At 36.7% G+C, this 14,656-nt stretch overlaps 1 protein-coding gene across 17 annotated transcripts in view; it reads right to left on the bottom strand.

Moving 5' to 3' along the window:
* Positions 1-14,656, bottom strand: part of DNTT (DNA nucleotidylexotransferase) — a 194,919-nt gene that overhangs the window by 29,304 nt on the left and 150,959 nt on the right. For 15 of the 17 annotated variants that reach the window (XR_010610936.1, XM_065671972.1, XM_065671975.1 and 12 more), the window contains 3 exons: positions 14,536-14,638; positions 5,245-5,508; positions 3,459-3,542 (listed from right to left, as the gene is read on the bottom strand). Coding sequence is in view for 16 of the 17 variants with exons in the window: in XM_065671972.1 (XP_065528044.1) it covers positions 3,459-3,542; positions 5,245-5,508; positions 14,536-14,638 (451 nt within the window). In the remaining variant the exon portion in view is untranslated. Of the gene's footprint in view, positions 1-6; positions 1,951-3,458; positions 3,543-5,244; positions 5,509-14,535; positions 14,639-14,656 lie in introns of those variants that run through there. The other 2 variants (XM_065671978.1, XM_065671982.1) reach the window with 2 other exon arrangements.

Genomic DNA, 14,656 nt, shown 5'->3' with positions numbered 1-14,656 from the left:
CTGATAAATATTAATATGGAAGAATAAGGTATACCAAATTGTATACTGAAATGTAGAGCAAATCAGGAAATTGTTTTCTTTTATAATGAAAGACATTTTCTTACAGGAACTATTATGTTCCAACAGAAAAAAAAAATCAAAGTGTGTATGTTATCACATGGTTTATTAACTTTATAGACCAGCTTGCAAAATTTTAAATAATAATAGACAAGTGTTTTCAAAGAAAGGATTTGGTCTTCATCAAGATCAAGAATTAGTCTGGTTCTCCATGACCTTTCTATGCCTTTTGCTGTACACACACACGCAGAGTAATAAAAGAAGAAGAATGAAGCAGAAGGGATTTGGCCCAGCTCCTGAATTATAACCCAGTGACTGTTACAGAGTTGTGCATGAAAGTTTGTCTGCCAGGACAGAGCCAGTGACGTCAGGCAACCTCTCTTCAGCAAACAAGGAGAGAAATATGGGAAAGATGTGATTCATTTTTTACCTGTGGTGCCTAATTAAACTTAATTAAGGTTCTGCTGAGGGATCTTGAGCAGCATGCACAAGGGATATCTGCTTCCTGATTGTTTTTAGCTTTGAGAAAGCTTTGCTTTGAGAAAGGAAGGTTTCCTACCACAAAGAAAAATGTGAAATACATGTGTTCAATGTTCCAATATAAATTTAACAGATAAAACATCAGTGCTGGTCAAATGTTTTTTAAATGACCTAAAAGCCCTAGAATTACTGTAAAGATAATCTTCTAATTAGGATTTAAAAAACAAAAAAACCCTAACCAATCCACAATTTGAGTATATGTTCCCTTAAACAGCGCTAAAGTTAATAATTATTTTCATCACTGATTTCAAATTGACTAACCTGGTGACCCTAAAATTTAATCAAGCTTGGCAGCCACACAATTTACTGCAATCTTCTCTTTCACTATGGGTCATCATCTCAAGTTTCACAGCTACAGACACCATTGTTGTACTATGCACATCCTTGCTTACATACTGGGTGGCAGGCTTCTGCTCAAAATATCCTTTACGGGAATAACTTCATGCAAAATTGCAAAATTAAAAATAAAAATTATTTTATTTTAACACATCAGATTATAAGTAGTGGAACCCTTAGGGAAGGGTGTGTCTCCTGCTTTTTATTAGAATGACACTACTTGATAAAAGACCCTTGTTTAGGTAGATTATAACTTCAGTGCTGCCTGGTCTGAAATTTTTCACATTACATGTCTGAGTTAGAATTTTCTTTCTTTGTGGAAAATTTCAATTAATGTAATTTAGCAATTTCTGAGAATGCAGCAGAGACAAGAACAGTAATGCGCTGCATCAACAGATTAACACGAAATCTTGTTTTAAAGTCTGTGGTTTGCGGCAGAAAATAAAATTTCAAAGTGAACTGGCTATGTCTGGGATTACATGAGAAAAGGGAGATTGATATTATTGGAGGGGATTATAACAAACAGAGATTTGAAAGCACAGTTCGCTCCCCACCAAAAGGGACAGTCGATCTATTCATGTACTTCATTTGACATGTGGAAATTCTAAACTAAAGAATTCATGATCAAGACAGTTGAAACTTTCCCTGAAGGTTTGGATTTTTTTTTTTCCTTGCCCTTGTTATAGAATTCCTGCATTATAACAAGAAATAAGGAATATTTTCTAAGTCTTGTTTCTTAACCTCCACTAATTATGTTTCTTCAGTTTGGGGCAGTGCAGTGAGGAAATGTAAGTTGAGATTCAGACATGTAGAAGGTCTGGAGATTCAGTTACAGCTACAGCTGATGGTGTGGAAAACATGTTGTGGCTATACATATTTCTATGTATTTTTCAAAGTCCTGAGGCAGATAGTCAACAGGAGAACGTTCAGGCCAGTGTCTACAAACAGGGGAGCCCTTCAAATCTGTGGATTTCTGGGCATTAAGTCTTTCTCTGCCTCAGTTCTGTACTTGAAAATCTGGGAAGACAAGAGCATTGTGAAAATAAACTCTTCATTTATCTCTGAAACATCCTGGCTAGTGCAGTGAAATACACATTTTCTTTCCCAGAACAATTTGAATGGTATGCCAAATACAAAGCCTAAAAGCAATAAAGTAATACTGATTGATGCTGCTCATGAACGAACAGTGTCTTTTTTGCATTACTGAATGCCTTAGGGTTCTGGGTAAAAGCAGCAGATATAATGACATATATACTTGTACACCAGGCAGGCAAGTTTTGTTGCACATAAAAAATAACACTGGCATTTCTTAATTTGTTTGTATTTCCCTAGTGCAGTTATCTGTTGCACCCTAAAAGCTATTTAACAGAGCACATATTAACTTGCAGATAGTAATATTTGCTATATTATGTTTTGAATGCTTCCAACCTGTAGAAGACAGAAAGACACTGACATGGTCCCTGTGTTCATGAGGAAACTACCCCTTTTGGACATTTGATAGCATACTTACCCATTATGCAATTTTATATTTTCTTCTGAATCATCTATTATTGACAATTGTCGGAGACAGGATATTTGACTAAATGGATCATTAGTCTGATCATTTCCCCAGGTTTCTATGTGAACCGAGGATGCTGTGCCATCTGAACTTGACAAGCACACACAGAGACAGCTGAAATTGAGTGAGGGCTTAGAGCACTGCTGCATCTCACAATGAGACAATGCTCCATGTAAATAGAAACGTTAAAAGCAGTCTCCATTCTATACAGAATATGTAGAAAAGATCAATGTAAAATCTTGCCATGGTACTTTTACCTTCCCATTTAATAACATCAATAAACATCTTCAATATTGATTTTTGCTTATTATTAAAATGACCTAATACGAATACAAACATTAATCCAGATAAATGCAGAGATCAGTATAACTGCAGCCAAGAACACTTAGACCAGAAAAACTATCAATTATTACCAAGACTGGGAAGCCTGACAAAACAGAACTCCACACAGACCTCTACATGCAGGGCTTTAAAAGCAGGATGATTCCTGAGGTTGACTTAGTTATCATATCCTAGGAAAATCTACCTTAGACCTTCTGGCTGTGCCTGTATCACTCAACATCTATTTTTAATTTGAAATATCAGGGCAATCTCTGTTAAAATTGTGCCTGGGACAAAGAAATTACCCTTCATTCTGAATCAGGACAGTAAAATACTTTTATGAAATACTTGCAGATGAGTTGTTCTCAGTTTTGTGAATGTTGCACAGTTTCTTCCAAACACCATTGTCTAATGTATGTTTCCTGCTAAATTTCAGAAATTACCTCAGCAATGCCAGAAAAGTTTTGTTCATGTTTAATCAGGCTCTGTCAGTAAAACTGCATCTTCTGAAGGTGGGACTGTTTTACTATGTGATAGATAAAGAATCAAGCTAAACTATTCTATATACTCAAATACTAACAATAACCTCAAAAAGCAGACTCCGAAATAAAAACACAATAGCTTTATTTATGAGAATAAACAGTACCTTTTTCCTGTCATATAAGGCATGGTTGTCTAATATCATCTTCTTTTCATGAGTAGCATACCTCCGTAAATCACGTCCAAATTGCTGTGAAAATATTGCAGATATCAAAAATTCTGACAAATCAAAATTGTTACTGTTTCTAGGAGTTCCAACACCAAACCAAATAATAAACTAATACCTACAAATTAAACAACTATAGTGTGAAAAAGTGGATCATCTGAAAGAACAATGACTTGAAAGCCTGGAGAAGAGAAGGCTGCATGGAGACCTCATAGCAGCCTTCCAGTATCTGAAGGGGGCCTATAGGGATGCTGGGGATGGACTATTCATTAGGGACTGTAGTGACAGGACAAGGGGTAATGGGTTAAAACTTAAACAGGGGAAGTTTAGATTGGATATAAGGATGAAATTCTTTCTTGTTAGGGTGGTGAGGCACTGGAATGGGCTGCCCAGGGAGGTTGTGCTCCATCCATGGCAGTGTTCAAGGTCAGGTTGGATGAAGCCTTGTGTGGGATGGTTTAGTGTGAGGTGTCCCTGCCCATGGCAGGGGGGTTGGAACTAAATGATCTTGAGGTCCTTTCCAACACTAACTATTCTATGATTCTATGAAAGGCAATGGCCCATCATTTCAGATGGTTAGTCGGGGAATAGTTGAGCACTGTATGAGAAAGTAAGCCAGCAATGGGCTCTTACAGTGTGAACACCCCCCCCCAACAGATTTGAGAGAAGAACTTTTAAGTAGCTAAACACTTTCAGGATAAGAAGGACCGAAAAGTCTGCAGAACTTAATCTAAGGTCCAAATAAATAAATTTTATTAACTCAAAAAAGAAAACTGACTGAAGTAACTCATCAGCCAAGCAGGATAATACATCAATTGCTACATTTCTTCTGGTCTAAAACATCCTGCTTCCAATTAACCTGAGTAGAACAGAGTGGCATTGAACCTGTACTGCTTCTAGCACAGCAAGATCATTCAGAGCAGGCTCAGGAGCTCTCCTACCATATAATCACTCCTTAAGAAAATGAGCATCAGAAGACAAGCATGTAGAACAGATTAAAAGCTAATTCTGCCCAGGGAGAGATTAATCATTTGAGATCAGTGTTTGCATTTAGATAAAATGCAAAAAAAAAAAAAACCCAAACTGTACTATTTTATATTATACCCATTGACTATGTGTCTATTGTGAAAGTAAATATCAAGTTTTCTTAACTTCTTCGAATATCTATTAAAACATATTTTATTCTATTTCAAAAATAATGCGTAGATTTTAAAATGTGCCATGTTTTTTTCAGGTTTAAAACAATTAATATGCTAGTGAAACAAATCATTTTATCTAATCCCAAAAGAAAGAGGTCAAATGGTTTTCAATTTCCTACAAGACAAAGTTCCAATTCCAAACATGTCTTTCTCAAATATTTAATTTCCTGTAAACATCTGTGACACTTTCCAAATAATTTCTCCACTCAGTAACCATTTAAATTGCTTGTTAACAGTAGTATGATGTAAAAAGACAATGCCAGTGACTGAAAATCGAGCTCTTCAGTTCATGAACATAAACGATAAGCTGTGAGGAAAATAGATATTAACTCCTCTAGAGACACATTCCTAGATGTCAGCGAGGACATCATCAGTTCCAATCTATTACCACAGGCTGGTGACAGCACGAAATGTGACATGTAGAGAGAAGGAGCATTTTTTTAAAAATCCATGAACTCTGCATGGTCCTGCAATAACAAAACTAGGTTAGGAATGCTAAGGAAACATGGACTGTTGTGGTTACTTACCCTGGAGCCTGTCCAGCCTAGCAGAGCATATGCATATTGCTCAAAAGGGGCTATGATCAGATCCACACGGACTGCCTTCCAGTCTTTGACTTCTGCCATATCGATATTTTCTGATGTGTTGTAACTGCTGTTGTCTGCTCTTGGCTGACACAATTTTAAAATTGCAAAACACTTCTGAAAATTATCCATAGCATCAACTTTTCTGCTTGGTATCTGTTCCTTTAGAAATGTTGATTCGATGATATCACAATATAGGAGTAAGCCCTAAAGAGAAAATATTGTTTGCATTGAATTGCTGGACTGGTTTTACTGTAATTCCAGAGTTTCTAGCCAGTTATCTTAAAAATTCATGCAAACTGCAGCTTCAGTAAACACAGAACTGTCCCGGGCTAAATTTGTGCTAAGCAGAAACTTGAAACAGCTGCAGCATGTGGAAAAATATTAGCAGATCCTTTGAGGGAGATCTGCAGTAGTGGTCACCTGATAATGGCGAAGTCCTGCCCTGTACTAAGGAGGCAATATTTGCTATTATCCCCCTAAATTGTTTCCTTCTAAGCCTTTTGAAGTTACGTCAACAGAAATTTCTGAGTAAGGACTGATGCTTTCCCACTTGGCAGATGTACAGAAAAAAACAGATTTGTCCAGAGCACAGTCTTGCTGACAGATTCCAAACAGAGCATTTGGACTGTGTCTGTTGTGTGAGATTTCCTTGTGACAAGGTCTGGAGTCTCCAGAGATGAGAGAACTCTGCCCATGTCTTTTGTTTGAAGGAAGTGCACCAAAAAACTGGTGATCCTCAAAAGTCAGATTTTATTAAAACAAAGATTATTTTTTTTATAATAAAGAACAATCAGAGTAAGAAAAATTGAAGTAATAGAGCATTGTAAATTAATTCCTTCTAATCCAGCACTATAGGAAATGTTGAATAGAAAGAGGTAGTGCTTTCTTCCATCCTTGCTCTTTAGCCAGCCGCCTTTTCAATGACTACAGGCAGTGAGCTCTGCACTATCCCTTCTAGGCCCTTAGGAAAAGCATCTTTCTGTCATTCCACTGGCTTGTCTCTGTGCCTGTTCCTTGCATTTCTAGGCAGCTTCCAAGGCTACTGCCTGAACATCTCAGACTTACCCTGCACTTCCAAAGCTTATTAGAGTTCTGCATGTTCAGCTGCCCTCAGGTAAAGTGCAATCTCCCTTCACCAGCCAGAAAACCTCTCATAAAATTGTTTAGGCCGGAAAAGACCTTTAAGATCATGGAGTCCAACCAGTTCTATGCATGGAGATCCAAAGCATAGCACCTTGGAAAAGACAAGTAGCAGCCTCCCCCTCTCTGCTGCTCAGCACATACTTTTTAAGAATACAAATTATCAAATACACAATAACAAAAAAATAGAGTAGATCCTGTCCATTGCACTGCTTCCTTCAGTCAAACTTGAGTCTTCAGGATAGAAATGGAGCTTGATATGTAATCTTACAACAATGTTCAGTGTCACTGAAACCATCTATAGCAGGAAGGCTCAGCTGGCAAAAAGATTCCACTTTCTGAAAGTGGTTACACATGACAAAAACACTTAAATGTGTGCCTCGGCCTTGGTACACTCAGCCTTAATTTAGCTTTTATAGATTCATAAAATACAGTAAACCACTGTGACCGCCTACTCTAAGCTCCCACTTTCACAGAAAGTAAAGATTTCTGAGATTTCTTTTTGCAAAAGAAATTTCAAAAGAAATTTAACTTTGTTATAAAGGTTAGCAACAGTAGTGCATAAACCACTTTCTTCAGCCTATCAGGTGTTTAATAGAAGGAAACCTACTAAGCTGAACTTAGTATCTTGAAGTTCTGACTTTACAAATTTGTTAATTTCCGTCAAGATCAACAAGCCTGCAACTATCATGTCTTTTCATATCTCCTTTTGCATTTCTTTAAAACCTACACATTGATCAAACCCACTTCTGTTCCTCACTGATGAGATGTATAGACTCTTTCCTCAAATTTCCATCATCAGGATTTCTTTAGGTTCTTGGATCAATTATTTGTCTGTGCTTTGAAGACCCTCAAATGTTTACACATTCTTCTTCCTCTGTACTAGGGATTCTCACCATAAAGAAGTATGGTCAAGAATGCCTCCTGACTTTTTACTTACTATATCCATTAATATATAGTAAGGAATCATATTAGGTTTATGTTGGGTTTTGGTTGTTGGGTTGTTTTGGGGTTTTATTGAGGGAGAGGGGAGTGTTGGTTTTGGTTTGGGTTTTTTTCAGGTATTGAACTGAGAGTGTATAGAAGTGGTTTTATTTCACGGCTGTTGATGGTTAACTACAGTGGTCTCCACTTCAGACCTCTTAAAAACACAGGTGATAGTGAACTGATTTTTTGGTACAACATCTCAATATTAAACACCAGGTCTTGATTATTTCTTTTATATAGTGCAATTATGGTAATTTTACCTGATAATATGTTAAATGCCTTGGAGAATATAGCAATAAAATTATTTTTGTCACTCAGAGCTATAATTCTGAACAACAAAAAAAGCATAACAAAACCCCTTTAAAAGATATGATTTTCATGAAAAGATGTTGATAGATATTATTATATTTTCAGCCTCCAGGTTTTTGTTGATGATTCGTTCCAAATTAACAATTCCATTATATTACTGCAAATCTGTCACAGGCTGTTTTATGGGTCATTGGGCCAACCTTTTTAATGATAACTATTTGATTTGCATTGACATTCCTTAACTTCCTTGGAATTTTTAGACATTTATAAATCCTCTTTTAAATAACAGGAAATTACTTACATAGTTCATTCTCTTGGATTACTAGTTTCTAAGTCTGATTATTTGAAAATGCTTAATTTTAGCAGGCGCCCTTTCACATCCATCTTTAAAAGAGATATGAAATTGTTCTTAATTTTACTCCAATGTCAGAAGGCACTGATGCTTGCTATATCCAAATATAGACTCAAACCAGCTGTTGAATGTTAAGGCATAACTGCTTATTATCTCACTCTTTCTGATGAAACTATGCCTGCCTTCAGGTTAATTTTGTCACTTTTAATGCTAAAAATACTTTTATTTTCATTGATCATTGAACATTAATCGCAGACTTCAAGCTTTGATTAAGCACTGGCATTCTTCCCATTCTCTATAAAAATCATCTAGCTACTTCATCCGTGCTTTCTCATCTTTTGCTTCACTTTTATTTCTGCTCTTTGAGATTTGGGGCATTGCATAGCATATCCCAGAACAAATCTAAATTATGTCTTTCATTAGGCAAAATCTTAACTAGATTAAGCTTTCGTAAAATCTTATTTTATAGTTCCGAGTATCTACATATTCAATATCTGTATGATGTTTGTAGACAGTGTGGTAAGATCACCAGCTTTGCACTTTGCCACAGTTTTTATCAGTGTTTTTGTCTTTATTCAAATGAAGTTGAAATCTCCTCGTTTTGGTGCAAGAAATCAGGAATTAAGGCCGTCTTTAGCTGGACTACAAAAAGAATAGAATTGCTACTGTAAGTGCAAAGACCAAGTAGAAGTTTTGTTTCTGATCATTTGAGAAATACAGCCAGATACCACAGCATGCAGTGATTTCTCTCTTCATGGGCAGGAAGAGAGCACCTAGTGAGTTGTTTTTTCGCCGTGAGATCTGGGGACAGTCACACAGGGCCACCAGTAGGCCACACCTGGATTTCTAGCCTGTAAGCTCTGGAGGACATATTATTATGCGTTACCTGTATGTCTGTAATAGATAAAATTTCCTTGACATAAAATGCTCAGGCCTTTCAAAATGTTCATTTTTAATGTTTAGTCATACATTGTATCCTCTCTTTCACCATATGTTCATTCTAACACTTAACTTGTTATCATCTTATAGATAACGTCTTCTGCATTAGCTTTACTTAGTTTTCAGATTAATTTTTTCAAGCTTGCTACTTGTATATATACAGGAATATAAAGTTGTAAATTAAAATGGGGGAGGTGAGACATATCAGTCTTTGAATGGCCTTTATCTGAAGTCATCCTGGTTACCACACTTACTAAAGGTCCTCCCTTTGATATCTTTCAGCTGCTTGAAGAGTACAAATTCTGCCTGTTAAACCAGAGCATTTAAAGCTGTGTCTTTTTCTTTTTTTTTTACCTCATCCTATTTTCATATTTAGGAACTTCAGGGAAATACTCGTTGGAGTTAACACCAAGCAATCATGAAGCAGTTGTAACAAATCAGTATTGGAGCCCTCCTACTGCTGTTTTCCCTTGTTGACTAGGCCGTGTCTTCTACTTGAATGCACATTAAGTATATGCAGATGGTCACAGTTAGCATGTGAGGCTAGAAAGATATTTTAGGACTGCTTGTCTCTGGGTTATTCTGTAGTGTTTTATCCTTGTTTGCTGTCTGAGGAATTTCTAAAGCTAAAAGGAAGAATATAAGAAGATGTAGACTGCTGTAAACATCTACTTCAACTTAAAAAAAAATGCAGTTAGGCAACAATTACACAAGTGCGGAGTTCAACTTGCAGTTGAAACCTGATTCAAAGTCAGGATATCACCTTTAAATAGGAGTCAGATCCTAGATCATGTCCATTGGGATGTTTCTAATTAACCTAATTTGATTAGGCACTGGACATCATCATTACCCCATAAAATAAACCTGAAGTGGCACTTCTGTATGTCTTGAAAAAGTATTGCCTGGAGGAACAGTCAGCTATGCAGATTGTGTGAAACTCTGGCTACTGCTAGCTGCAAAACAGCAGCCTTCTAATTACTCTGTGTCAGGGAATCTGCAGCTCTTTGCAAATTTCAGTTTGATCCATACACCATAAAGTGCTGTAGACATTGTTTACACAATCAAGTTTTAAAATGTAGGTATTTTCATTTCTCAAATTTACAACACCATCAAAACTAGATGTATGGGTTCAGGGCAGTTATGTTAATACCCACAACCATTTTTCCTTTTTTTATAGTATTATGGAGTTTTAGTTAGATAGACTGCTGACACATCAATACCATTGATATTGGAGTAAATCCATGATCAAACTGAAGTGTGATTTTTTTTAAAAAATATAGAATTAATGGCTGAAAAATAAATCCACATATGATCATTAGCATTCTTTGTCTCTTCTAATTAAATGGAATCCTATCTAATTTTTAATGTTGCAAGCTGTCATTATTCGAAATTCTTGGTAGCTGTATTAATTATCTTAAAGATAAATAGGAACATTTTATACCACCTGAAAATCGAATCCAGTATGTTCTTCTGAAATGGATATATGTTGCTGCTCTTTATTTCCTTCTGGATTTTTTTTTTTAATTAAATTCCTATAGCTAATCCAAAATAGGACGTAGGCATGTTAGTTCGGAAACATCTCTACCTAGGTGATACATACTGAATTATATAAAGTGGAACAGCTCAAGGAACAGATGCCTGGGAGCAGTCAGGCCTGAGGAATGGAGGGATTCCTCTCCCTGAGCAGGCAGGGAAAGAAATCATTAGCAAATGGCATCAAAGGATTGACCAGCAATACAAAACTTTGCAGCTGGTGCAGAATCATGCAGCTACCCTTTTGCATTTTCAAGTTCCCTGTATGCCAGAATGGTCTAATTCTGGGCATATCCTGAACCACCTGATTTTGATAGCAATGGACAGATCAGCACTGGAGTCCAGGAATGATGTTTCCCTCTCTCTATGACATGAGCATTTGCACCGGTGAACAAGACAGACAGATAGAAATACATACATGCATACTTTCCTACATGCAGATGTACGATACACACCAGAAAGATCAAATGCTATAAGAAATGCCACTGCTGCCTGGATCTTCACTTAAAACAGAGCAGGAAATGGAACACTTCTGCCAACTTCATGCAATAACCTCACAAGCAGGACAATCAGATTCAACCCATCTTCTGCCTAAAGCAATTTAAGCCAAGTTCTTTCATGTCCCGTGCTCTAACCACCATGCAATAGTATATTTTAGGTAAGAGTGTCCTCAGCCCCTGCTGAAGATGAGCCAGAATGAAAACAAAAATAAATTAAAAAAAAGTCATAACACATTGAGGTGAGACGTGAGACAATAAATACGTGTTCATAAAGGAGCTCTGCACCCTTATGAGCAGAGCATTCATCTGAAAAAAAAAAAATAAGCTCTTTGCTCCAGCCTCTTAACCATTTCTGCATCTTGTCTTGTAAATAGGTTTTGTTGCTGCTAAAATCCAACTGTCACTCAATAAGGAAAGTGTTGCTATTCTGTGAACCCTATTTCCAAAAATAATGTTTCCTGCAATGAGAAGTGAGACCAGTTACTTGTTCTTCATCATCCACCTTAATGGGACATCAAAATTTCCCCTTCCTGAGCTGTTCACCTCAGTAAGGGTAAATAATAGAGTCTAAATCATACTACTAATACACTGCAATAAGTGTACACAGGCAGGCATCTACATTCTTCATTTTCCTAAAAGCCATAAGAAAAATGTAACATTATACTTACATGAATGCAAAAGGAACAAATGAAAAGTGCAGAAGTGCCATTAGTAAGGGTATCTCTGCCATTGTTAGAAGTAACAACAGGAACAGAGCTAAATATAGCTATATAGGTTTTTAAACAAAAAAATGAAAATGCCTTTATACAGTATGTGAATGAAGCTGCATCGACACAGACGGCTCAGCCTGTTTGCCCTCAGACTTCCAAGCTCTAACCCACAGAAGTAATTTCTTAGTTTCTCTAAGAAGGTTTTTGGAATGATTAAAACCATAACCTGCATACTACATTGCAGCTTTTCCATTTTGATGCTCTACTTTGAGAAGCTTAATGGTGACTTTGTATTATCTGTTCCTTGGCCCATTTTATTGCTGGTGATGCTGTATCAAAGAACATGATGGTGTTGATTTAATCACTTAGTTTTCAGCAGCTTTCAATGGAAGGATCTTGTTACATTAAACTTTTCAGCTAGGAGAAAGGCCTTTTTATACTATTTAAATAAGACTGAGGTCTGTAGTTTAGAAGCTAAACATCGCAGAATACTTCACTAAGAGCTGCTGAAAGGAAGTCAACATTGTGACCTCAGTGATGTTCTTTGATGAATCTGGGCTTTGAAGCAGTAGCACAAAAGCAGAAAGCTGTGGAACAGACTACAGGTGTACTGTCAAAAAGTATTAAAGTGCTTTAGATTTGAGGGGTTTTGTCTGTCTTCCCCTCCCCCTCAGAAATCAAAGGTAATAAAAAAGCAAGTGGAGTGTAATTCGTGTCTTTTTTTTTTTTTTTTTTTTTTTTTTTGCATTTTCATTTTGCTGGCAGCTTACTTTTTAGTAGTACCAGTGAAAGCCTGTATATTACAACTGCCCCAGCAGAGAAGCAGTATAGCTAGCAGTATAAGCCATAAAAATTCTGGAGGACAAACAGAACACAGGAAATATGTGTCCATACCTTTAAACAATTCCCAGTTTGCTTGGGTTTGGTTTCTATGGCCATTGTGCACCTCCCCTTCTGACATTTTCACCATGCTGGGATTTCTAAATGAATCCTAATCTTTTCATCAAACCCTTGGACACCCTTGATCTCCCATACTCTCCCTGCACTCGCTTCTGCCTAATTTTATCTTTAAAAAATCATCAAGAATGATTTATTTTCTATTTATTTTCTTTCAATTCCATTTAATGAAAGCAGCTCTGAGTGATCTAAAAAGCTTCAGCAGTTGCCAGATCATAGCCATTGTTCTCATTCATGTGAGTGGAGTATGATGAAATGGTAGAAGGAATAAAAGGCTGCACTCAGGACAGGCTCTATTCTCAGCCTGTTGTCACTTTTCCTTTCTGCTGTGTATAAGAAACATGATTTTTTGAGCACCCACACATTGGTTTCTAGAGATTCAAGTCTGCTTAAGAAGGTAAAAGAACAGCTTCCAACAAAAAAAAAATGCAACTTTTCTCAGAATAAAGGGAGTAAAATGACTGAGAAATAAGCTTTATATAAATAATAAAAGATAAAAATAGAGTAGCTCCTCAGCACTCATTAATTGTCACAGCTTCATTGCATTTCATTGGAGCATGATAAATTATACCTGCTAGCAATCTACTTCAATACATACACTGGCTGTGGAGAATTAGGATGGAAGTCACGCAAATCTAAAAAATTAATAATAATCTGTTAACATTTCAAAGACAAAAAGCCAACTGAAGAAAGAGGAATTCAGTCAATATATTTTACCAGGATAAAACAAGTTTGAAGCCCTTCCATTAAAGCTAGTTGAAAGATTTTGACCACCTTGAACAGGTCGCTTCCTACAGTCAGTTAAGCTTTTGTCTGGTTGGATGTCTTTCCTGTGTTAACCCATTGCACATTAAGTGAAGTACAGAGTTCAAGAATCAATTCAAAAGCATTCTTTCCAGGCTATCTGCACTAAAAGCTGACTTAGCAGTGTAGTATTTGGTGATTTACCTCAAGAGTGTTGGCCTCTTACTTGTTGAAATGTACTCAATTCCTTTGAACAATACAGGTAATAAACGTTGAAAAATATCTTAGCTGGCTAGAAAGGTAGAAGAAGAAACAAAAGCTAATTCTTCCCAAGATGCTATATTTCTGACCCAGCAATATTTTGAGGTACAGGCATCTGTTATAATTCAGACTCCTCCAACTTTAGAGCTGCTTGAAACTGAAGAAAGCTGAATAGAAAAAAAAAAACAATCCTTCTTAGATGAACAGTTCCTCTGTGAAATGTGTGCATTTTTCCAAACCCAGACATCATGGAAGACTACGCCAATTTTTACAATATTCCAAAGGAAGCCAGGAAAAATGCTGGTCTATGGGCTGAAAGGAAGCTAGAATTCCAGGGCTTTGGTCCCTCAGCTTTCAGACTTGCTAACCTCACATCATGACATCACCTAAATCCACTACACTTAAAGCTGGAGCTCCCTGAAATGGTTCCCTTTGGAGAACCTACTCCCATCTCAATGAGAAATTAAATAAATACATTTTTATTTCAAAGTATAAGAACAGTTTTCTGTGACACTCAAAACCCCACCTAGCTTGATTTCTTACCTCTGGCTAGCTGCATAGTCTTAGAGTAAGATATAACAATGTGTGCGAAGTACTTCTGATACAACCTTCAACTTTAGCATTCAGAGCTGGAAGATGCACCTAGATCATCGTGATTAATAACCAAATAGAGCACTATCCAATTTCAAAATACGGCAGTCATCTGTAAAAAGGAGTCAACATTCTTTAAGGACTGCGTAGGCTTAAATTGGTGGTGTTAGAATATTTCCTCTTTGGCCAAATATTATTTAGTTCATACCTGCTTTTTCCATAAGTCAACAACTTTATGCAGAAGTTCATCGTCTTCTCTTGGTCCTGGATTGGTGATCAAAAAATCTATATCATGTCCAGTCTTCTTACCCCTAGAAGCAATAAACAGT

This window comes from Lathamus discolor, chromosome 3 (genome assembly GCF_037157495.1).
Source record: "Lathamus discolor isolate bLatDis1 chromosome 3, bLatDis1.hap1, whole genome shotgun sequence".
Taxonomy (NCBI): Eukaryota; Metazoa; Chordata; class Aves; order Psittaciformes; family Psittacidae; genus Lathamus; species Lathamus discolor.
The sequence above is the reverse complement of the archived record's forward strand: the minus strand, read 5'-3'. Positions and strand labels throughout refer to the sequence as shown.